The sequence below is a fragment of the Pyxicephalus adspersus genome, chromosome 7 (genome assembly GCF_032062135.1).
Source record: "Pyxicephalus adspersus chromosome 7, UCB_Pads_2.0, whole genome shotgun sequence".
Classification (NCBI taxonomy): Eukaryota; Metazoa; Chordata; class Amphibia; order Anura; family Pyxicephalidae; genus Pyxicephalus; species Pyxicephalus adspersus.
Genome location: NC_092864.1, coordinates 31985845 through 32012030, shown reverse-complemented (window position 1 = coordinate 32012030; position 26186 = coordinate 31985845). Strand labels below are relative to the sequence as shown.

At 41.8% G+C, this 26186-nt stretch overlaps 2 protein-coding genes across 2 annotated transcripts in view; both read left to right on the top strand.

Annotated features, from left to right (window-relative positions):
* The first annotated feature begins 1073 nt into the window (after positions 1 to 1073).
* ABCB6 (ATP binding cassette subfamily B member 6 (LAN blood group)) lies at positions 1074 to 21187 on the top strand. The gene is made up of 20 exons (XM_072419080.1): positions 1074 to 1244; positions 3504 to 4045; positions 5470 to 5607; positions 7338 to 7521; positions 8249 to 8341; positions 8439 to 8631; positions 9150 to 9271; positions 10289 to 10398; positions 11759 to 11824; positions 11916 to 12041; positions 12132 to 12208; positions 13418 to 13481; positions 13865 to 13950; positions 15548 to 15605; positions 16248 to 16352; positions 16778 to 16956; positions 17043 to 17073; positions 17579 to 17673; positions 17783 to 17851; positions 19216 to 21187. The coding sequence occupies exons 2-20, from the start codon at positions 3527 to 3529 to the stop codon at positions 19370 to 19372; spliced, it is 2472 nt and encodes an 823-aa protein (XP_072275181.1). The 5' UTR covers positions 1074 to 1244; positions 3504 to 3526; the 3' UTR covers positions 19373 to 21187.
* Positions 21188 to 25892: 4705 nt separating this feature from the next.
* The window catches only part of CNPPD1 (cyclin Pas1/PHO80 domain containing 1), a 17600-nt gene continuing 17306 nt past the window's right edge, over positions 25893 to 26186 (top strand). The window contains exon 1 of the mRNA XM_072418023.1: positions 25893 to 26031. Coding sequence (XP_072274124.1) covers positions 25942 to 26031 — 90 coding nt within the window. The 5' untranslated portion in view covers positions 25893 to 25941. The remainder of the gene's footprint in view (positions 26032 to 26186) is intronic.

Genomic DNA, 26186 nt, shown 5'->3' with positions numbered 1-26186 from the left:
GATCCAAATGGGCCCCTGGTGACTGTGCCACGGAGGTCCTTGTTAGGACATTTCCTGGTAAAAGGTGACAACACATCTGTTACTTTCTCCCAAATTTGTGGAGTTGTCACTCTGTCATAAAGATTTCCAATAGAGTTTACAACCTTATTTGTATAGCTCTACAATGGTTGTGTCTTACTACTTCTTCTACAAATCAATTTATAAAAGAGGGAATCTTTCCCTCACGCATTCCCTGGTGGGAATCAATTTGTGGTAATGAAACACACCTGGGCCTGGCAGATTCCCTTAAAGGAATGTCTGATTCCGTTTTGTAAATAGAGCCCCATGATTCATCTAGCACACTAAAAAGAATTTACTCCCCATGAGGCTTTATAGCTCATGATTTATAAAAGAGAATGTTTAGTGGCTACTGTTTTTTATTTATTATGGCTGTTAAAATGACATTGCAGCTCGGGGAAAATTTAAACGCATTTCACTGCTTGGATATTCAATTGTTCAGATTTATTAGGGCTGTTTCCTTACCAAGGTGAATAATCATTCACTTAGGCCAGGTTTTGTGATGAAAATTCACATCACAAGGAGTGCCCAATTACATGCTAGGAAAACAAAAAGAAAAAAATCCTGGCATATGATTGGACAGTTGAAGTCAGCAGAAATTCCTCTATTTTACTTAGCTAAGTGAAATATTCCTTGTAAGGATATCATTCGCTGTGTGATCAGCCAATACTGCCCAAGAGAATCATTCCCAATATTACATTATTCTAATGCAAATCCTCAAGTAAGAACTTTTTCTGATGGTTCCCCGCCCACAAGGTGCGGAGATAATAATGGATTTGGATTAAGTAAATAATGAGCCAATCAGGAAAGAACGCAGTGTGGGACTCCGCCCATCGCACAGGTAGCTTTGCTGTGATTGGACTGAAGCGATTCTGCTGGAATTCGCCGTGTCACGCTATCGGCTCCTCTGCAATGCGCGCAGCTGCTTAGTCATGGATGGTAGAACACAGCGGGCAGTAAGACACCGGAGACACCCTACCGCGGGACGGAGCATGCGCACTGACACCGACGGGGGCCACCGGGACACTGAAGCTTAGAGTACACAAAGAAGAAAAAACCGTGTATACTGGGAGCTCACAGACTCCAGTAAACCCGACCCAGAAAAGGAGCAGCGGATTCGGAGCCATGTGCTGACATTGACCTGCACTGATCACTGACACATTGTGACTGCTGGACTACATACAGAGGTAAAGGTGACACCCAGGGTATATCACAGCCATGATTGGGGTCACTGGGATAGGCAGGGGGTATAATCTGTATTCACATCCTGAATCCTTGCATCATTCTGCATGGAGGTATATTGTATATTATCCTGCACACATGTGTACATAGCGTGTCACTGGAGGCAAGCCTAGCATTACACACCAGCAAGCCCACCCTGCACACCACACGCCAACTATGTCTAATGGTGGTCAGTCAACACATGGAATTATAGATCCGGAAAAGATGTGCTATGATTATGTGTGTGCAAAACACATGCATGTCCCATGTTCATCCTGTGTATGTATCAGGTGTGAGGGCTACATGGGGAGATCTGTTATTACTATAATCCAGCATTTCTCAGCCATTTTTACACGGGGGACCCTTGATATTTGAACCCTTGACCCTTGAACTTTAAGATCTCGTGGAACCCCTTCTATAATCGCAGTATATTAGTGTGATGGTGAGTAGGAAGAATTCCTCTTACATTGCTGGTCAGTGGGAAGAATGTCACCCTTACAGATAGACAAAAATATCATTGGTGTCACCTAAACTGACCTGAGAGGTCTGAACTGCTCATTGCTCAAGGAACCCCCAGCAACCTCTGGAGGAACCCTGGTTGGGAAACTGTTATAATCAGTTGGGATTATTCAATGAGATGAGCAAATAATCAATAATTGATTGAACAAATTGCTCCCTATGGAATTTATTACGAATGGGACTCCAGTGCTCTGTACGGTGCTGGAATACACCGCGCGCTGCATGAATGAGTTCAGACATCAGATGAACTTTAATCAGAACATTTCTTCATTATGTAAAGTATCACTCATAAAATGTTACAAAGTTTCCTGTATTCAAATGTATCAGTTGGGATGTCACACTTAAAGAGGAGCTAACTGTCACCAGCAGGTAGGTTTTACCAGCAGAGCAGACTTTGCTTGACCTCGGTGTGAATTCTGAAGCTGCACACCAAATTGTCAGTGGAAATTGTCTCCAGCAGTGGAAGAATGAATGAGCGCAGTACAGATTGGGGGGTTGTGTTTTATGGAGAAGGTGGGGGAGGGTGAGTAGAAGATGACTCCTGCACCCGGCCCCAATAGCAGTCATTATTGTACAGAGGACAACTAACCAAACAGGCTGTGCGTGTGACAAGTTACAGTAAACAGATGATTGTGTGAAGTAATTGTAGGATGACGGTGCAAGAATTTCGAGTGGTCAATGTAGTAAAAGTGGATCTTGTAGTAAAATGCATGGTCTGCCTATGTGGCTGTTCAGCGCTGTCAAAATGGATTACATAAAAGACTCGGCTTATGTCCTGGGGGTGATACGGTGATATTAGCGGGTCTGAAGTGTATTGGAAAAGCTTCGGATCCCCAATACAGCAAGAACACTTTTCTGCACAGTGCAGTATCATCATCTCACAAGAATTGGGATTCTGAGCTTTCCCAAGATTCTTCCCCAAGGTTCGGTTACGTGTGTGAGTGTGTGTGTGTCTTGTACACAACTGAAATGATTTATTCTGCATACTGCAAGCTTCTCACATTATGTATGTATGTAATGTGCATTATGTATGGGCTTAGCACAGTCTGTTTAAATAACCTATAATTCATACATGTTGCCTTCTTCCAATTGGGCTGCGCATACACCACAACTGGTATTGCAATAAAATACTGCAAGTTGCTCTTTTTTGTATTGCATTGCATTGCAAGTGTCTAACCATGCGTTGTGATTCTGCAACAAATCAACATGTAACACATGCGACCACAGTGCGTTGGTTTTGTTTAGAAGCCATGACAGGTTCACATTGGTGTCCCACTGGGGAAATCTAACCTCTCTTTGTCCTGGTGACTACTGAAAAAAATGGGAGAGTTCATGAATTTATGGTTGTCACGTCACTGTAGCCTAAATGGAGCATTTCCTGCTGTGATTCGGTCATGTAGGTTTTTTACCAGGCTGCACTACCAAAACCTTGGATATTGGTGACTTCTGTGTCACTGACCTGGATGCTGATCAGGTGCCCTGACCTTACTGATTTGTTAACATGCTCGATCACTCAGGAAAGCATTAAAACTGGAAGATTGGCATTACAGCCCTGAGAAGACCAGTTCCGGTTTCCTATATCATGTGGGGCTGGGGAAATCTTGGTGCCTGCTCATTTCTGGACTGATTTGTTCCTGAATTCTATTATTGCCTGTTCACCTAATCAAATTGCAGAATGTGCTAATGCACTTTTTTTTCCTCCATAGGTGCAGTACTGTGAGTTGAGAGAATGGTGGCGCTAGGGAGTTACTGCGAGCACAATGGCAGTGTGTCCCAGGCTTGGCTGGACAGCGGCCTCACTCCCTGCTTTTATTTCACTCTGGTCCCATCGGTGTTGCTCAGCTTCTCCATCTTCTTGGGAACTTTGCAGTCTGCTTGCTATGCCAAGCACAGTCGGACGATGGAGCCCAAATACATCCCCAAATCTCGCCTTTACCGCCTGCAGCTGGTGCTGTCCGTGTTGCTGTTCCTACAGGCTCTGGGAGGCCTGATTTGGCAGGCCGCGGGTGGCAATGTGATCTATGGGTACATGATTGTGCACGGCTGTCTCTACGCAGGCGCCTGGGCTTTCAGCATTTGGCTTCTTCATTTGGAGCGGACAAGGGCCCTGGAGAGAGAGAGGAGCAGGGGCCACGGTGCCGTTCTTCTGATATTCTGGGCCCTGGCGTTTGCTGCTGAGAACCTGGCATTCATATCTTGGCAGAGCCCACACTGGTGGTGGACGAACATGGATACTGCTGAGCGCAAAGTAAGCACCGGTTTTATTTTTTCCATAGGGACATTGGGAAAGGGGGAAATTTACATTTTATGAATAACTAATGATGATTCTTTACCCACTGGGGTCCCTCTACGTCCTGTTCCAGAGACACAACAGGAAGTTACAGAAATTCCAGAGAGTTGTCCTCATTTATAGATTTTCACATCTATATTTTACATTTCATCTTTCTGCTTCAGGACAATAGTAGCCCAATGAGGAGGTGACCTTCTTTATTTGTCTAGGGTTAGGAAATTAAATCCAGAATTTGTCCAGACAGAGAAGAAGCCCTTGCGTTGGTAAGGAATGGGCCCCAAGGCGGAGGTAAAACAAATTCCCGGGTAAAGCTTAGGCAGGCCAAATTTTTCAATTCACTTGTAACCAAAGGTTTCCCGTAGCTTTTGGCCACTTTGGCTTGATACCCCTGCTTTCATTAAAGACCTGGCAGAGGTGGACAGGGGACGGCCTTTTCTACTAGGGCGTGGGTGGCCTCTAAAAAAACAACATATAGGATCTTTACAATCTCTTTTGTATTAATGCACCTGGAATTTATTTGTTTTGTATCTGATTTAAACTGAGGGTTTTAAAAGGGCTAATTCACATCAATCGTAGTTGCACTTTAGGAATGTTTAAGAAAGGAGAGAATGTTTCATTTCCAGACACGTTTTGTTGTGTAGGCTTCCTCAGGGGATTTTCAGACTTGGAGCTTTGGTACTTCAGGCTTATTTATATCTGTCTTGTCTAGGAAATAATATTTATTTTCTCTGCATATCAGTTTATGCTAGAAGTCTCCTAATCCCCTGAGGAAGCCTACATGGCGAAACGCGTTGTGTAAAAAGACTGCCTCTCCTTTCTTAAAATCACTCACTTGCAACTACAATTGTCCAGCCAATACATTGGGTCGCTAGGACAAGATAAGGAAAGCTTTGTATAGCACAGCTATCCCCACCTATCCATAACTGGGCAAGTGATTTTGTCCTATGTAAAGACCTATATCTGCGTAAACATTTCCTTTTACCTTTCCTGTGTTCAATCCAGAAATTTTTTTAAGCCAGTGGAAATAAATTGTAGCCGGGTGGCAGCCCCTATATTGTGACCCAACTTCTCAGTAGCCACTCAAAAACAGCTGCGTGGTTGCTGAAAAGTGCCGGGTGGTGCGCCCAGCTAAAAGGGGCTGGGGAGAACACTGAATACAATTTACATAATGCTATATCAACCCAGCTGTTCTCTTTATTTGCTCTTTGTCTTTCATACGTTTATTTCAAGGGGTGCCATTGATAATTCTTTTGTGGATAGGTTTAGGAACCTCTTCTCTCACATGTTGTCATGTGTCCCTGTAGTCAGCACCTCTTCATCTATGAACCCCATGTGGTCCCATGTTCAATATGTGTTTATCCTGACTCATTATTCCTGGACAGGTTCAGTTTGCTCTGTGGACCCTGCGATACCTCTGCACAATGTTCCTCTTTGTGCTGGGAATTTTGGCCCCTGGCCGGCCACGCAAACCGTACATCATTCTTATCAATGAAGATGAGCGAGATGTGGAGAATACTCAGGTGAGATGAATTTTGGTGTAAACATTGGTGGGTTATTTATATTCTTTTTAATATTGTTAATATTATTTTTGATTTCTTTATGGATGTATTTGAAAAGTTATAGAAATATGTCACATGTATCACAGTTCTTTGTCCTTTGAAGGCTGCCTATGTATAGGCTTAATACAATCATTGTGATAAAGATGGACCGCTCAGTGAGCCATAGGGGACCCCTAAACCTCCCCTCTCCTAGCAGGGGGGGTATCTTAGGGCTGTTTTGCAAAATTACTGAAATTTGGATTTCCACTATCACCAGTGGACATCATTCCATTGCCAGTTTTCTCCCCAGCTGTAGGTGGGTGGTCAAAAATTGGATGGGGTAACACGTGACAAATTTAGAGTTCCCAGTTCCCAAATTTAGAGTTGCTGTAGGAATCCGGTAACCCCTATAACTCCTCTTTCTTACGTTTTACTTAACTTTGTTCCAACATTTCTAACTCCCCATTTTTCTATCATCCATATAATATACCCCAACTCTCCAGTGCCCCTGTATTGTGACAAAAGTTTTCACTAACCACCCAAAATAAGCCAGGTGGTTTGGCCGGGCAGTGCGCCCAAATAAAAGGGGCTGGGGAGATCGCTGTATTGCTATTATAAAATGCTATTGAAGGGCGCAGTGGCATAGTGATGTATTGTTGGTACAGGCAGAGCAGGCTGCATCTTAGTGTAGGTGGAATTTGGCCTAAGTAGCATCTGAGGTTAGTAGCATCTCTTCTTCGCGGCCTCTAGTATTGCTTGGCATTCTTTTAGGAAGGTCCAAGATCTTCTGCAATCCCAGTGCAATGGCTATTTTACATTTATTTGGAAAAAAAGGAAAGCAAAATACCAGTTTGCATGTTCAAAATAAAGGGTAGGTGTATCCTTCAGGGGCAATCGGCTTGCATGTGAATCTTTTCTGAGCTGCTGCTTACCTGTAAAAGGAGAAAAACATTCCCGTCACATACAAATTCCTGTGTACACAACCCCTTAGCAAAGTTCTATCACAAAGGCTTTGAACAAAAAGTCATGTACATCCTGCACCCATCTGACCAGGACAGTGGGAAAAGTCCGAATTCTCTGCTTGTATGCGTTTACCAATTCATTAATGTGGATGTAATAAGTGGCAGACCTGCTGTGAAGGAACTATAACTCCCAGCATGCCTCTCCAATTAGATCTAGTTGCTCTGCAGCTGCAGAATTGCAGTTTGCTTTCTGTTTTCTGGGGATGTATTGCTGTTTGCTGACTCAGATTGGCTATTGTGCTGTCTCTCCAAAACCAGTTCCCCCCCGTGCTGTCTATACTGAGAGCCCCGGACTTATAGGATATAGTAATGGTTGGTTTTGCTTATTTAGCCCATCATATCACCAAACAGTCCCCCTCGGCTGATAACACTGCTGGGGGTTGTAGTACAGCACAGCAGCCTTGTCTGCTCTCAACAGGGACATCAAATGTGTGCAATATTTATTGTCCATTATAAAAAAGCATTGAAAAAAAAACATACAGATCAATATCATATGTTTGTGCATATCTCTGCAGTGCAGCCCCAGATAGCAGCAAATGCTTGACGGGTTTACTTTTAGTCTGTCTGTCTCTAATTGAAACTGTACAAGAAATAGGGGAGGGTGGTAAGTCAAGGCCTGTGCTCTTCTTTGATTTGTCCAAACTGTGATTATTATTTTTGTGTCTTATTCTTTCTATTTTTTTATTTCAGCCCTTGTTAAACAATCAGAACCAGTCCACATGGCAGGGTTTCTGGAAGAAAGTGCGGCTCCTGGTTCCATATCTGTGGCCACGGGGGAATGTACTACTTCAGCTTCTGGTTCTTGTCTGCATGGGCTTAATGGGTGTGGAACGAGCTATCAATGTCTTCGTACCTATATTTTACAAGAAAATAGGTGAGATAGGCTTTTAAGCCTTAATTTTCATCTGGGTAGGAGGAGCCAGTAGGGTGCTATACATAGCTTCCTATAACAGTCACAGCACCCTGGCTTGGTACATCTTTCAAGAGCTGTCAGCCCCAATGCAAGCAGTGTGCTGGTTTTGGGGAGAATTTGAAATGCGTGTCCAAAGTACATTTATAGGTGAAGCTAAGCCTCCATGATTGCAACAACTGCAATCCAATGGATTAAATGGACGGGGCCACAGACACCCAGGCTGGGAAGGGCGGGGCTAGATGATGCTGAACCTTCTCCAGCAATGGAAGCGGGCTCTATCTGACCTGCTGCAGCTTCTAATGCACCAAGCTGTACAACTGTGCAAGACTAAAGGAAGGCCCGTGGGCAGATGTAAAATAAAAATATTTTAGACAGATTATTTTTTTAATTTTTATATATTATTTTTTTCTTTTTATGTAAGTTTTAGTTGCAATGGGGTTTGTATATTTGTCTTTCCATTGCTGAGATTTGCACAGTGCTGTCTGGCAGGGCAGAAGATTTGATTTGTCTCTGCTGCAGTTCAGCAAGGCTTCCAGGTCCCATCCGTCCCACAGGCTGTTTCTGGACAGTGAAAGACGAGCAGGAGACTGATGAGCTCATCTCTCTCGCTCCTGTCCTATCAGAATGTTCAGCGTTGGTGCATTTTTTAAGCTTGATCATGTGACTGTATATCTTATCTCCATCACAGTGGACCAGCTAACGGAAGGATCTCCCTGGCACACTTTGGCTCTCACCGTCTGCCTCTATGTTCTCCTCAAGCTGCTTCAAGGAGGAGGTGCAGGTAACTGCATTTGTTGCACCATCAGTTGTACATGTCCTCTTATTTTCTACTTGGCCTTTGCTATAATCCTTGGCATTTATTTTTTTCTGTCTTTTAGGCGCGACTGGGTTTGTAAGTAACCTAAGAACCTTCCTATGGATCCGAGTGCAGCAGTTTACAAACCGCGAGGTGCAGATCCGCCTGTTCGCCCACCTGCACGCCTTGTCCTTGCGTTGGCATCTCGGGCGTAAGACGGGGGAGGTTTTACGTAGCGTGGACAGAGGGACTAGCAGCATCAACAGTCTGCTGAGGTGTGATTGACATTAAATGCCAACACTGGAATATTTAGCATCTACCATGGAATATGGTGCTGGTGCAAAGTAAACCTGTGGGGGGAGGATAACGCCACTTGCACTGGTTCGATGGCTCATCTGGTGCCCGCATGGTGCCATCAGAGAACCTGGAACCCCTGAAATCTGCCCAGAAGCTCTGCCTACCCATTCTTTGATACAATCAATGCTCGTTTATTATAATGCACAGCTTTATAAACCAGTAGTTGGGGTGGGGACAGAGTCGATGAACAGGTTTCGGGGTTCCTAGGTGCTTCACCAAGAAGCTGGTCAGTATTGAGCATTACAGAATGTCCATAATGCTACAATGAATACAAGACTGCATAAAGTGTTGTGGGCTAAGACCTGTATGTGGCACTTTATTGTTGCCCCCATGTTGGCTATAATCTTTATTAAAAGCTGAGTTATCGTGTATTAGTGATGCATTAATCATAGGACTGGCACTGCTGAGCACTAATGAACTTTCCTTTCTCTTTCAGTTACATTGTATTTAGTATATTTCCAACCATTGCTGATATTATCATTGGGATCATCTATTTCACGTCTTCCTTCAATGCGTGGTTCGGGTTGATTATTTTTATCTGTATGACTTTGTATCTAAGTAAGTATATTACCAAGTGTATTATTTTATTTTTTTGTATCTGAGATGTGTTCCAGTTCGCTCTGTAGTAGTTATAAAGGGGTAAAAATGAGTACCTATGCTAGATCGGGCTCTGCTGTCCATGCCACCTTTTCTTGCTTGATTTTTTGGGAACTTGATTTTTGCTAGGAGTATGTTAAGCTTTCAATAATCATATATGTGTGCCACCCTGTCACCTCCAGGGTATGCCTGAGTATATGGAAGAATGTGATCTCCCCCATGTTGTAGTGTTCAGGTAAACAGCTAATTGCCTGACACCATGGCAAAACTTTCATTACCCTAAACAGTTGTTTGTGACCACCTTGGTTGGAAATCTATGACTGACCCCAACCACCACTCTTGTTATCCTTGCAATGCTTCTTCATAGAACAGAGTGTCATTGGTTTTATTTTTCATCATAATTTTGGCAGCATGGTGGCCTGAGAGGTTAGCACTCTGGCCTTTGCAGCGTTAGGTCCTAGGTTTGAATCTCATCCAGAACATATTCTTCATGGAGTTTGCAGGTTCTCTCCGTGTTTGCGTTTTCTCCAGGTACTCCGGTTTCCTCCCACATTCCAAAAAACATGCAGTTAGGTTAATTGGCTTCCCCCCAAAAATTGTCCTTAGACCATGTTAATTACATATGACTGATTGTGTTAAGGACTATAGCGAGGACATTAGATTGTGAGCTCCTTTTGAGGGACACCTAGTGACATCACTGTGGACTTTGTAAAGCGTTGCAAAATATGTTGGCGCTAATATAAATACATATTATTAATAATAATAAAACTATAAAAAGGTCTATATAATGAGCTGTGAATCTGACATTACCAAACATGGTTAACAAATCAAATTTAGATAAATGCCAAGGATACAGTTGATACCGCCTATGATTGTATCAACCTATGAACCTATGATTTTCTTGGAAAGACTTGATTCACTCTGTGATTTGGGTGTAATCCATTAATAGTCAATAATTGTCATATTTCTCATTGGCAGCTCTCACCATCATCATCACAGAATGGAGAACGAAATACCGCCGAGAAATGAACACCAGAGACAATGAAGCCAAATCCCGAGCTGTAGACTCTCTGCTAAACTTTGAAACGGTGACCTTTTTTTTCTTTCAGTGTGTGCTGTAAATTGTGCTCACTAGCAATTCCTCTTGTGTGACATTTATATGACTTGTGTATCATAAATCATGTTTTAGTTACGATCTAACCTCAAGGCGTGGTGCATGAAAATGACATTGTATGTTCTCTTTCTTCACTGCAGTTGCAATACAAAGCGCTGTGTTTAATAATAATAATAGGCTGCGTACACACGTCAGATGATCATTGCCTGAGACGAATGGCCATGATCGTCTTGGGCTAGAATCTGTCTGACGTGTGCAGTCGCCCAATTAGCGACAACATTTTATGTCATTCTGTAGGATCACCAGTCCTGCATTGTAAGTGAGGATCCTGAGAGGATGGTACAGGAATGCACCAACCACCAGGGGAATGAAGGTTAAGTAAAAGATCCACTTAAGTTCCCCTTAGAACTTAACCAGGATTTAACTCTTTCAATGTGCAGGTAACTCCCTGCAAAAGGAATTTTTTTTCTTTTTCTAGCTTTCTGAGTTTAGCATTGCTGTTTGTCTCTTCCTCGATAAACAATGAAATCTGTAGATCTAATAATTTCCAACAAAATAAACGTGTTATTGGCTGGAGATGGGTATTACCATCCCCCAGTTTTGCAAATGTTCACTTTACAAAGATTGTGAAAAAGTTCAGGGACAATTGGAGTAAAATTTTCGGGTTACAGGTATTTTCTGTAAATATTCAGTAATACCTTATGTTTGCATCATTTCCCCGGTGGTAATATGAAGCCAAGCAGGAAAAATGTCAACTTAATGGGTTGTTACAGTAAATACGTTGATTTAGTTTACATTTTACACGTGGTACATGCATGTTCATCACAGCAATGTGCACAATAATGCCTGGTATGTCTTAAATTTTGGTCTTGTTTATTTAAAATGGCACCCCAACACACTAATACAACACTGGGGAACACATATCTGTTGCAGCACACTACAATGCATGATACCACAGAGTGACTTGGCTTTCATTAGGCAGCGAGCATTTCAGACACATGTAGAGAGACCACTGCTTCTCCCCCAAGAGTTCTAATTTGCAGCACAATGGCCAAAGACAGTCTTTTCTATTCAATGAAATTAACTGTAAGACTTAACACAGCAAATGCTTTATGCGCTTGGAATGTGTTCCACTGATTTAAACTAAAAGCTTATTAGGTCTTCAGTCTTAGCACTTGCAGACATTTTTATATTTTAAATAATAGGATTCTAGTATAAGCCCTTTTAAAAATTGGTTTTCTATAAGCTCTCTGAATATTTTATTGGGTATTAAGTTGGCAAATTGCCTGTTCACGTTTCAGTTTTTTAATGTACTTCTATCTGTTGCATTTCAGGTGAAATATTATAATGCTGAAGAATACGAGGTGAACAGATTCAATGATTCCATTCTTAAATACCAGGTATATTGGGATTTCTGTGCAAAGACAAATTCAATATCTTGTGTTTTCGTGCATTGGACCATACCTTCTTCAATTTTTATCCTTCTTTTAGGTATCAGAGTGGAAAGTTAACGCTACACTGGCTTTCTTAAACCAGACCCAGAACCTTATCATTGGCCTTGGCCTGTTGGCTGGCTCATTGCTGTGCGCTTACTTTGTCACTGAAAACAAGTTTAAAGTGAGTTGTACTAACTGGCTGTGTTCCTGTGCTGCAAATATCTGCACAGATTGATACACTTTCTGACATGCTTCTATTTTATATATGCAGGTTGGTGACTATGTGCTTTTTGGCACCTATATCATCCAGCTTTACACACCGCTCAACTGGTTTGGTACCTACTACAGGTAAGATGGTGACAGTGTTAAACAGGTATTGTTTCAATTGAAAGTATTCTGTGATGGACTGTGTTTTAGTATTGAATAGAGGGGATATGAGATGATAAAAGAATCAGATTATTTATTTTATCATTTAATTTGAAATTTAATTTCATGGAGCAGTAAAAATCTTTTTGGGCCTTCAACATTAAAACATGCACTAGGATAAAAAACATTATCAATAAAAGGTACAGATACAAATAAAAGGGTTGAGTCACACAGAACTGATATTTTTGTTTTTGATAAAGGTTGGAGAGTTCAACTACTTTTTTCTTATCTGTTGAGGACTCTGTTGGTGAGATCCATGCACTACTTTGTACTTATGTGTCTGTTAGTAGGGGTTTCCACAAATACTGCATGGGTTTCCCAGGAATGTACATCTGCTGTACTTATCGTATGAGTTTCCCACTATCCCTGCATGAAGTTTTGGGGATGTGCCCATTATAAAGAGCCCCCATCATCCCTGCACTGGTCTGTACTTCTGTTCCTGTTTGTGGGGCTTTTACTATCCCTGCATGGATTTCCCAGCCCTGTACACCTGATGTGCCAAGGGTTCCCACTATCCCTGCTTGGAGTTCTAGGTCTTTAAACCAACTGCGCTCATTGTAAGGGGTTCCAATCAAAGCTGCTGGATTTTTATTTACCTTATGTTATGGAGAATGTAAAATAGGTAGCTGGGAAATATAGAGGAAACTATGGCAGGAGGATCTTGGTATTGGTATATCCAAAAAAATTTGTAGTGAGAGGCTGATTTTGCTCAATTGTCTCCCGCTGAAACTAAAATGTCACTGTGGGGGGGTTTGGTCCTTTAAGGGAGTTGAGGTAGCAGTAGTCACATTGCTAGTAATGGAAGGAATTTAGATGTAAGGAAGGAAGTGGTGTAACTTTGTATACTTTTTAAGATGTTTTTTCGATTGTTTTTTGTTACCTTGATACCCTACTGATGCATTGTATTTATTACCTCCAGCTGTTAATCCAGTTCAAGTAGGCAGGAGGCCAGCAATGGCAACCTTTAGGTTTTTTCCATTAAGGGTTTCTTGGTGTCTTGGCAAATGTCCAATTTCTAGAAATAAAAAGGGAAATCTGGGAGTTAGGAACAGGTCAGAGGTAGGGGCTGGGAGGTAGAAAGGTTTACTAAACCTATCAGCGATTCTATGTAAGTGTCTTTGTCTGTTACAGGATGATTCAGAATTCATTCATCGACATGGAAAACATGTTCGAACTTTTCAGTGAAGAGCAAGAGGTGAGCAACTGTATCTATTGTACAATTTCCAATAGATCCACCAATAGAGATATAAAATAAACGCTCCCAACATGTGAAATGAAAATCCCAACTGCTCCCATTAAATTAAACAAGTAGTAGTTGGTAACCATTTTTTTCACGTCAGTTTGTGGTGGGTTCCCAAAAGTGATAAGTAGTTTTTACCTGTACAGTTGCTGTTGCAGGATTTGCAATGTGGCCACAGCTGTGTGCAAACTTTGTTACCTGTAGCTTGGTTTTCTGCTCCCAGATCCACAGCAGCAAAGTGAGATTATACAATTAGATTTAATGTGTATGGCCATCTGTGTAGTTAATGGCTGATTACCCTTATTGATTGCTGTCTTGTCTGTCCTTACATTCCACAGGTGAAGGATTTGGTGAATGCTGCCCCACTGAGGTTTCGCACTGGAAGAATTGAGTTTGAGAATGTCCATTTCAGCTATACAGATGGGTACGGGTAGAAACAATCTACTGCGAGTCCTAGCTTGATGAAAGAGCATAATTGTTCCTTTATTTGCACTTGGTGACCCTGTGATTAACACAATTCTTTTATCTGGATGGATACACTTACTTTTTCTCAGTACCTTGGCCTGGCCTAAAAAGTGAAAACGAATGTAGCCACCAAGTCCAATATGCAGATGTCTGTGTATTGTCTGCTGTATTGCAGCTGGTTAAAGAATTAGCCTGCAGTGTGGTTTCTGCAGCACATTGGATTTCACTACTTAGCAAAGCAAAGAGAACTCCTTGTTGGTAGGAGAGAATGTAATTGTGACAGGTCAGGTGACCAGGATCAGGCTAGGGAATCCTAACGCCAATGGATCTCCATGTATTCCAACAACCGTTCTTTCAGCTATGGGTAAATGCTGGCCACTGTATGACCGATCAACTTTTATCCACTGGGCACTCCAAAGGCAAACTGTAACCATAAGTCCTTCAAGTGCATTCTCCATTAGTTAGATTCATAGAATGTTAGTAGAAGTCTAGAATAATAACAGCAGAAAAAGAACAAGTAGTCCGCTAAGTCTGCCACTATTGTTTGTTTAACACTTGAGTTTTGTATAGATGCTTTTGCATGTTTTTTGCTTGTTTGCATATAGCCATATATCCATAATGTAAGCACCAGGTCAGGAATGCAGAGCTGAGAGCTCAGGTGAATCATTCTTGCTGCAAAACTCCCATGAAAACAGTGAGTGAACAAGTCTGCCAGCAACTTCCAACAGACTAACCCAATTACAGAAGGAGTAACAACTCTATGGGCTCTATATATAAAACAGGGATACTGACATTCCCTTGTGAGAATCTTTTAGGTCAGTGGTCACCAACCAGTGGTCTGCGAGAAAATTTTGGGGGTCTGTGGCTCTGGTTGGTGCATCCCCGAGTGGGAATGCACCGACCAGAGCCGCCGCAGGGAGCCTGCCTACTCCCCCGAGCAGTTCCCAGGCTCAGGGAAGTGGGAAAGCTGTGTCCCTGGACACACCCACCCACTCTCCCATTGCAGGCCCAGATCTGCGATGGGAGAGTGGGCGGGGTTATGTCATGATGTCACTCTGGGGGACATCCCCCCCCCCCTGCCAGCAACTTCCAACAGACTAACCCAATTACAGAAGGAGTAACAACTCTATGGGCTCTATATATAAAACAGGGATACTGACATTCCCTTGTGGGAATCTTTTAGGTCAGTGGTCACCAACCAGTGGTCTGCGAGAAAATTTTGGGGGTCTGTGGCTCTGGTTGGTGCGTCCCCGAGTGGGAATGCACCGACCAGAGCCGCCGCAGGGAGCCTGCCCACTCCCCCAAGCAGTTCCCAGGCTCAGGGAAGTGGGCAAGCTGTGTCATGCATCTGCAGACCTGAAAAGGTTGGCGACCGCTGTTTTAGATCTTAATCTGTTTTAGTGTTTCAATGGCAGTAAATGATTCCCACCAGGGAACATTTGAGTGAATGTCAGATGTTATATAAATAGAGTCCCATAACCTTGCAGTTATTGTGACATAAAATACACAATATAATAATTAAAAATGATTACCTCTTTCATTCTGCACCACTGTAGGCGCGAGATCCTCCGAGATGTCTCTTTCACTGTGATGCCAGGGCAGACTGTGGCACTGGTGAGTTTCATTAACCATATTACAAAACCTAAGCATGTCTAGATGTCCTAAAACTACAATTCCCAGTAAGAGATACTGGACTATTAACCTCCCCAGCATAAAAAAGGAGCTGGAAGTGGTAACCCCGAGTGTGGCTAGCTAAAACTATGGAAAACAATTGTAAATTGTGACTTAACCTGATCTGCCGGCATCCTTCATGTCTTCTTCCTTCCTCCGGCCGGCGTTCTCTCCACTCGAGTCACCGGAGACAGTGCGAGCGGACGTTACGTTCGGGTGCGGCGGGAAATTCAAATCTATTTGTAATGAATGCAATAAAGTGGATTTTAATGTGTAAAAGTAGTACATTGTCTTTCGTGAACATTTTTTTTCAGTATAACTTAATAGTATGAGTATATATATTTTTTTTTTTTATCATTTAATTTATTCTTTGGACATGATTTTGTGTTTTAAACTTTATTATACTGATACTAATTTATTATACTGTAAACTAAACTTTCATGAAAAACGTACAGCTGTTAGACACATAAAACCATACAGAAATGAACCGCTCAGGAGGTTAAGGTCCTCAGCACCAGAATGGTAAGGGACTAAAGCTGGGGTGCATGATGAACTTGGATTTAAGACTATTTCTTCTTTTTCCAGGTGGGGCCCTCAGGCTCTGGAAAAAGCACAATCATCCGTCTTCTTTTCCGCTTTTATGATGTGAAAGGAGGCGGCATCCGGATCGATGGGCAGGATATTTCCACAGTGAGTGAACTGATAGTATGAAAGCTTTACAGGGTCTCCACCTGATCCATCATCATAACGACTACTGTGCATGTTCCACAGGGTTTGTATGGCAAGAAAAAAACTTTCCAGCACTTTTCCCTTGAGCAGAACTTAACTCCGAAATAACGATTTGTTATTGTGTAAGGAAGATGTCTAATTATGTCTAAGAATTATCTATTACCATATTCTCTTTTCTGTCTTGTCCTGGTGTTTGGGTATTAGCCCAGAACTGTGGACAAGGTAGATAGTCTTCTTGAGTAGGCAAAGCAAGGGTTTGCTTAAAACACTATAGGATTTTTTAACTCTTTCTAATCTAAAGGTTTTTCATTTGGGTAAATTACATTTTATTAGTAAGGAACATGTTATACATGTTTAGAATATTCTTTTGAATGTCATTCCTCTAGGTATTACAAGCCTCCCTGCGTTCCCACATCGGGGTGGTACCTCAAGACACTGTGCTTTTTAATGATACGATAAGAAATAATATCCGCTATGGAAGAGTCAGTGCCACTGATGAGGAAGTGGAGCAAGCAGCAGCTGCAGCTGATATACATGAACGGATACTCTCCTTTCGTGATGGTGGGTGAATAACAGTAATTACAGATTTAGGAAAAACTCTTAAATTGGGAGAAAACTTTTAAATGGAAACCCACAATTCTGTTTTTCTAGTACAATGCAGAAGATTTTTTGGGTTTGGTTGGTAAGTATCTGCTTTGGAGATATTTTTCTTCTGTCCTGCGTGTTAACCAAGACAAGAAGTGAGGAAAACTCTTGCCAATAGGAAAGCTTACTGCAGTGAAAACAAAAAAGCATCTAACCCAGTATTTCCTAACCAGGGTTCCTGGAGCAATTAGCAGTTTGTTTAAGTGACCCCAATGATCTTTTTGGCTATCTGTAGGGGTGCTATGCTTCCCACTGGCCAACAAAGTAAGAGGCATTCTTCCTACTGACCACCACATTCCTGTACTGTGAGCTGTGAATATAGTAAATATATTAGGGGTTCCTTGAAGACCTGTAAGATAGTTCAAGGGTTCCCTTATGTTAAAAAGGTTGAAACTAATTTCTAGGAAGGCATCGCAAAAATGTATTTATTTAGCTACTATGTTGTAAGTCCATATTGGTAGTAACATCTGGAACTCTGTGCTATGCTCCTCTGAGGTTTATTTCCCGTAAACTCACATTAATTTTCTCCTTTCTCCTAATAGGCCACCTCAGCACTGGACACTGAAACAGAACGCAACATCCAAGCTTCCTTAGCCAAAGTTTGCGCCAACCGCACTACAATTGTTGTTGCTCATCGGTAAGACTCGATCTTGAAATGGTCCTATTTCTGTCACATGATTTAGATGAATTGTTGGTGAACAACAAAATGTTTTCAATTGTTATTTATTTTACTTATGTGTTTCCAGACTCTCCACTGTGATCAATGCAGATCAGATTCTGGTTCTGAAAGAAGGACAAATTGTAGAAAGAGGAAGGTAAGGGCAGCAGTCTGGGTAACTCTGGATAACTTGGCCACCAATAAAACCATTTATGAAAATGTCCACATTCTGCAGAATATCCTATTTAAGATAGGCTGTCTTCTAAAGTATAACTAAGCCTTTTAATGTTGATATACTATATTGCACCCACCAGTTTTTAGATGTGATGGTTGCATAGTTTCTTTTTTTCATTACTTTTTTTTTTTTTTTTTTGCAACCTGTCTTGGGATGTTCACTCACATATTAGTTTTATTTTATAGAGGGTTGGTGTTTTAACTCTAAAGAAAATTATTGTTGGGGTTTACATATGAAATACCAATATACATAATTCAGTAAATTTAAGTAACCGGTTTTTGCACACCAAATGTTTGTCAGTGACATCCTTAATTCTGATTACATAATCCCTCACTAAACCTGAAGTATGGAGGATTGATAATCCTCTAAAAATTCTAGCTCGCTGGCTGTTGTGCAAATCTGTGAATAATAATCACTAAGTGACTATGCAGCAGGCACAAGCAGTGTCGTGTGGGGGCTTGCCCAGCCCTATTAAAAATTTAACAAAGTTAAATTGGAGTTTAGTATGTTTAAGCAATTGTGAAGCACAGGTACACTTAATTTTAAACAGTGGTTATAGTGAACCTAAACTCAAAAAGTCACCAGGAGGTAGTGCTAATTGACAAAACAGACATGCAATGTCTGGCTGAGGATCGTTAATATTACACAGTATTTATATAGCAGCGCTGTACAAAGTCCATAGTCATGTCACTAACTGTCCCTCAAAGGAGCTCACAATCTAATGTCCCTACTATAGTCATATGTCATTAATGTAGTCTAAGGTCAATTTTAGGGGGAAGCTAATTAACTGCACATTTTTGGGATGTGAGAAGAAACCAGAGTACCCGGGGGAAACCGACGCAGGCACGGGGAGAACCTGCAAACTCCATGCAGATAGTGTCCTGGCTGGGATTCGAACCTAGGACGTAGCACTGCAAAGGCCGGAGTGCTAACCCCTGAGCAACCGTGCTGCCCATCATCGTTTTGGCAGTACATCGTGGAACCGACACCAAAGTTGGTGCCTACCTCAGATGCAGCAATGAAGTTCTAGACCTGTCATCGCTGCAGAGCAGCTGCACACTTATAAATCTGTGCCAGAATCAGTAAGTATGCTGTGCATACTTACTGGTTATAGCAGAAGCTCATCACCCGCCAACAAATTCAGTTCTTTTTTTAAGTAGAAATACTCTATGATGGGAAGCATAGGTTTCCTTGATAAAATCACCATTTATATACATATATGGGAGTAGTACCTTATGAATGGCCAAGATGGTTAAATGACAATCTCTGTTCTCCTTTGCTTTTAGACATGAAGAGCTACTCTCTAAGGGAGGCATCTACGCAGGAATGTGGCAGAAGCAGCAGAGTGGCAACGAGTCCTCTTCTGACTCCGATACCGAGAGGAAAGACAAAATCTCAGAGAAGCTACAGCAGCCAAAGCCGGCCCTTAGGAAACCTCATTAAACAGCAACGTAATGATGCTTTGTGCAGCGTGGCAGCTGCAGACACCATGGGCTAAAGACTGTCATCTTCAGCATTCTGTATGAAGTGAGAGGATTAATGGCAATGATCACATCTCCTAATATTAGCAGAGACAGGAAAAGGTCATGGTGGAGCAAAGCTGCTTTCCATCACAGGACTGTGTTAGAATAAATGCTGCAGTAACATAGATTTTACATTCTAGCATCTTGGAGGTTTGCCAGACTTGAAATTGTCATACAACAATATGCAGCCCCCACCTGCTGTGCTGCTGCTCAGCCCAGACACTGCAGCCCTTGTTCTCATTGGCCTATTGTAATAAATATTGCTACATTCAGAACTGATATTTCACTTTGGGTAGGCACCCAACTTAAATTTCTGAAAATTTCTAGCCTGTTTGAGGTTCCTGTAGTGATATTTTTCTGCAGTAACATGCGTATCTGCAATCCTATCCATCCAAGGCAAGTGGATGGGGAGGTCAGGGCAGACTTTGAAGTGAACCCGTTACATTGTATGGCCAAAGCACACATTCATTTTAACCATGTACACTTTATGGTCAAACTTTGTGGACACCTGACAATCGCTTCTTTTATTTGGTCCAAAGTTTGTAGACCCGAGCAAGCCAGGTCTTCTCTTTCTCATCAATACCCAACCTCACAAATGCTTCTTTGGCTAAAAGGACACAAGTAAAAGATTGGAAGCTGTTGTAGACACAAAATTTGTATTAAAGTACATAGTTTTGGAATGTGATGTCCAGCAAACCTATATAGGTGTGAAGGTGTTCACAAACCTTTGGCCATGTGATGCATATGGCCACCATATAGGAGGAAATCCTAGGAAATCCTTGCCACTGAAATCCCTGATGTTTATAAAAAATAGGCCTATGACTTATTAGCTAACATCCACAGAAAATGAATGTTTGTTCTAAAAAAATGAAATATCAGCTCTGAGCATCTTTTAATATTATGATAAGCTTCCATAGGTCTGTTTGACCTTAAGTTTTTTTGTGTCGGGTAAACAAAATTTTCCAATGGCTATGTACTGTGAGGGCCTATCTGCAAATATTTCAAAAAGATTGCATAGGCAGGTCATCATACTTTAGTTGTAGCCAAATCCGTTAATAGTTTTAGGGCTCATGAAGATGGGTAGTGTTGCAAAACGCATCCTTTTGCATTCAAATGCAACATTGCTTAAAGCATCTGCCTGAAAACAGCAAAGGTTGCGCTGACCCATTTTACAAGTAATGCAAATGCATCTCAATAGCACGTGGCAACAAAAACAAGTCAAGCGCTTCTTAATAATCCTTCACACTACATCATTGCAAGTAATTGGGAATCTGCAGCCTTCTGTTGAACATGCACTTGAAACACAGGTCAGCCGTTCCCAGTGCAAGAGCCCTTGGATGACATTGTGCATGCATCAAATAAAAGCCTCTGTGACCTCAGGGTTCGAGATTTCAACCCAGACTTTTTTAAATTCAGGATTTGTATAATGATACGGGTGTTTTGAATAGGGATATAATTATATTTATTTACCAGTAAGCCTCATAGAAAACCTTGAATTTAGTGTGAGGTTTACTATTAGCAAAGGATTAGTCGCTTTCATTTTTTTTTTCTTTTACCAATTAAAGTATCTCTGTGGTTGCTTTGTGCACTACACATTTTAAAATCATCCAATTTACAGATTATTTGAAATTATATTGTTTTTATATATGAGGCCCTGCATCCTCTATTGGTGTAAGAGGACACTAAAATGTATAAAGTGCACTGACAATAATAAAATGTGGTTTGCAAAAGACAACATTTTTTATAATCATCACTTGGTTGTGTGTGTTTGGGGTTTTAGAATGTTGGTCAAATTAAAAATCTGATTGCTGAATCATAAATACAACTAGTAAATGATGACCTGGCTGCTCCTTCTGTGCATGCGGGATCTCAGACATGCCCAGAAGGGACTTTTTCCTACATATGGGGGAAAAAAAGCCTCTCTCATATATGCGTGATGATATCGACACACCTTTACAACAGGCTACATCACCCAATCTAGCGCCTGCGCAGTGTGAGAATGAGTGACGTAGCCAGAACAATACGGACGAAGGAGGACTACAGGACAGCGTGGGGCCCAATCAAAGGCCATCTCTGGAGGGATGGAAGGATCTGCGGAAAAAAGGTGTGAGATTTTTTTTTTTAAGTTTAGTTCTACTTTACAGAACAGTCCAGCTATCATTCATAATATTCCTGTGAGCCCGGGGCATGTCCTTAGTCAGTGGACATAAGTAGCAGAGGACATAAGTACATTATTACATTGCTCTGTTGTCTGAGTATTTAGGGTCCGTCACCCACTATGCCTATCCCTTTCTGCAACTATGACTGGCCTGATCATCTAAACTTAAAATGTGAACCTTTGCATCAGTGGGTGGCAGTAGGTAGCTCAAGCGCCTTGTTTATTTTTAGAGGCGAGAATTAGCTACAAAGTGTAATTTTGTAACACTTTTGATTTGTGGTGTGCCGCAGGATTTTTTTAATGTAAAAAATGTGCCGTGGCTCAAAAATGGTTGAAAAACACTGCTTTAGACACATTGTTGCAACCCATATTTTTCATCTTTCTGATCCTTAATTTATACAGTATAACACTATACAAATGAACCACATATGCTGGCATCCAGTCCTGAATAGAGGAGATTACCTTGTTTTTTTATGATGTCAAGTTGTGGTCATTTATTGTGTTTTTTTATTTGGTAAATAAAGTAACATTTTCATTATATACACTTGTATGACTATAAAGTCCCACCACACTTTTTTTATAAACTGATCTAAATAAATTATTTACAAAACTTGCTTGAAATACCTTAAGCTTACGTTCAGACCTGTGATAAAAACTAGGATTCATGTGTATTGTGGACTCTTTCTACTGAATGCTGGGAGTTAAACATGAACAGGTATTGTACACCACACTTGCTAAGGATTATGGGAGGTGCACGGGTCCTGCAAATCAGGTATCTGGGAGGCCTTAAAATTCTCTGACACCTCACCTTCTGTCTTTGTTGCCCCTTCACAGTAAGGCTGTACAGGCTTCCGCTTGCTGCCTGCTTCCTTATCCTCAGAAAATGGAACATTGCCACTGGTTTTGTAGGTAAGAAAGAAAAAAGTCTCTTACACAATGGGCCTGATTTAAATAAACTCTCCAAGGCTGGAGAGGATACAAAATCAGTGAAGCTGGGTGATCCAGCAAACCTGGAATGGATCTGGTCCAGGATTAAAGACATTTGCTAGCAAATAGCAAATTACTTTGAAGAAATCCATTTTAGGTTTGCTGGATCACCTGGCTCCACTGATGAAACGTATATCTTCTCCAGCCTTGGAGAGCTTTAATAAATAAGGCCCTAAGTATCAGCAAAATTGATTTTAAGGCTCTCCTTTGTTTCAAAGTAATTAGGGGAAATCCTGAAAATTCAAGACTTCTGCACTATAAAAAAAAAATTTCATGAAAACCTGTAACGCTTTTGGTACAGAAATCTAGACATCAGTGTAACTCTCAGGTGGTTAAAGCTTGACATTAAAATGAAAAACGTTTTCCATGTTTTTTTAGGTTTTTTCCCATCATCACTGACATCATATTACTTCTGAGAAATGTGTTCACAGCAAATGGTTAAAGAAGGTTATCTTGCTCAGCGGGAGATACCTAGGATAGGACAGTTTGATAAAAAAAAAAGATATTAAGGATATTTTCACCATCCTGCATTTCTCTGTTCCCTCAGTCACTAAGGCGAGAAAAAGATACTAAAGAAGAACATTCACATGTGTATGGAAATTGGCGCAGTTTTCTGCAGGTATAATACATACCATGCAGAGTAGATAACAGCAGGTCAACTTGGTTATCTGCATTCATCACAATGGAAGCAGAAAAGGGATCTGGGCTGTGGAATGGGGGTGCCCTCTGATTAACAGCTGGAAATTGAAGTATTTTTTCAGGCAAATCTGAATGAAGTTCAAATGCCATAAAAAAGAAGCAACGGCCAAATGTACAACCTCAGAAGCTAGTCAGTCTCAGGCCCAAGAGGTACAAGCCATGTACAGGTGTGCTGCCTCTTACATCTATAGAGAAGTGATTGTTCAGGCTTGGCTCAAACCTTCATCTTCCCCTCTAGATGATGTCCCATTATTAAGTATATTGGACATTTTTCCTGCTTTTTTTTTTTACTATCTATAACATCAATACTCAGCTTGTAATTCTTATTAAGGTAAAGCTGCAGGGAGGTCAGTACCTATTGATTTAGCACTCCAGAACGACATTGTCTTGGAGCCCTTTTTCTACACACAGTGTGAAGGGGAACTGAGAGGGTGAAGATTAGGTGAAGTTTAATAGTCCAGCTAACAGGGCTGACAACAGTGGATGGGAGTTTGAGATCCACAGGTATTCTATACAAATTTTTCTAAAGATATATGGAAATGCTTATTGCCAATAAGTAGCAACATGCTTTAGATGAGACACACCTATTGGAGCCCGTTTATATTTGTACATTGCCCCTGATTCATCAATAAAATCCGCGCTCGCTGGAAGCGCGAAAGTACGCGCGGCCATCGATTGCGGATTACCGCGGTCCGGACTCGAGTATGCGCGTACACTCGCCTCACTACCAGCCGGATTCCAGCCTTCACAATAGGGAGCGCGGTAGGTTCTTGTATTCTTCTGCTTTTGTAGGGTTAATATGATGGTTGGGTTATTGATGAAGGTATAATATTGATGTCATAAAATAGCCTGTGGGGTTGTGGGTGAGTTGAAGAAGAACTAAAGATTAAAAAAGTATACAATTGTGATCATGCCAGTCATTTGTTGCAGAAGGGACATCGCCTGTCCCATCAAATAAACTTACCTGCTTGATCACAAGCCATCTTGATTGGCCAGGCCTTTAAAATGACTCCCACACATACATACCTGGTAACACTAGAAAACAGGCAGGTAAGTTTCTTTTATTGCAGGAGGGTCATCATCTTCCTCTTGCAATGGGGAAGATTGAGCATCCGCAGAAGGAGCAATCTGAAGCCTCATGGGATGTGTGACATATGGATATGTTACCTCTGCCACAGTAAAGACAGAAGGGTAGGGGCCTAGCCTTTTTTGGAAAAAATAAATAAATGATTTAGACAGGGAAAAAAAGAAGATAGTTACCTATCTTTTTATATAAAGTAAAAATGTTGGTAATAGATCCGCTTTACTTCACTAGAATTTGCATTGTGCAGGATATGGTTTCTTCTAAATCAGGGGTCGGCAAACTACGGCCTTTAGGCCAGATAAGGCCTAGCCGTTAGTTCGTTCCGGCCCAACGCCCCCTTGCCGATCCGGCCTAATGCCTGCTGGCAACCCGCGGCATTGCCGGCCAGGTCGGCCAGGGGGCAATACGAACTACCGGAGTTGGAGCCGCTGGAGCGCCAGTGCCGCCTCCTTGCTGTGGCTCCCCTATTTACCGTGGTAACCTGATAATTCCACCGCCGCGGTAAATAGGGAAAGCTCCCAGAAGGTAAATTCCTCTCCTTCGCAATGCATACAGAGTAGAGGGATTTCCCTTTGGGGGGCAGAGCCATTAGGGCCGGACTCAGAGTCTGGCCTAGTGTGCTCCCTCCCACCCCTGAAATGGCCGAGTGGCCATAAAAGTTTGCCGACCCCTGTTCTAAATGGTGAAGACTAAAGGGGAACATGACATTGTCCTGAAACTTGCGTCAAATATCCCCAGAAGCAGTGGGCTGCTTCTTCTGCGCATGCCTGCAATCACTCATGTGTCATTAAGAACATTTCTTTTATCGTAAGGCTAGGTACACACATGCAATAATTGTCCTTAGAAAACGAACTACTAACCACAGATCAATGATTAGTTTGAACGATCGTCGAGTGCACAGTTCTGTACATGCTGTAATGATACGTTCAAATATAATCCACCAATAATGTACACACACTAGATACGATCGTTTGAGGGATGCCGGTAGTGATATGTACTTGAGAACGTGTACCTCAGAACTATCCACGATCACTGAACGACCGTACACACAATAGATAGAGAACAATCGCCCAAAGAAATACACCAGAACGGTCTTTTGTTTCCAGTGACATGCCTCATTAATTGATTGTTAAATGTTCATTAACAATGATAAATATTGAACGTGTGTTTGTAGTAGCCTAAGAATAAAAGTGTTTAATCTCAGGCAGGTGCAGTGAGATAGGCACCACACCACCCAATCCACGCAAAGCAAGATGGCGGTGCTGGACAGAACAGAGTGTGTTGGAAAGAAGAGGGAAACCGTGACAGCACAAGACTTGCTGGGCTCCGTTAGAGGATGGATCTTTTACAGGTAAAGGTGAGTTATTTATTTTTTTGAAAACATTTCACTTTCTTAAACTGCTAAGCAGCAACAATTTGTACTGCGTATGGAACCAACAAACACAGAGCATATGGGCGGAGTCAGTCAATGTCAACGGGCCGGCTCCGCCCATTAGCTCACATCCAGGAAGTCTGGACAGTCAACTGCGGCGGCGGCGGCGGCCTAGAGGAGGCAGCGGACATGGAGCGGAGGAAGGCCGGAATCATGCGGGGGACCCAGCGGGAGGAGAGCGCCCTGCCCCGGGCTGCTACACCCTTCATGGACTTCCCGGTGAGTCCCCTCAGCCTGGGGTTACCTCGCCCTAATCTCGTCTACGTTCTGTATATAGCAGAGCCGGCCTGTGTATTCCACACCCTCATATTGTCTCATATACTCTATATATAACTATATATATATATATATATATATATATATATATATATATA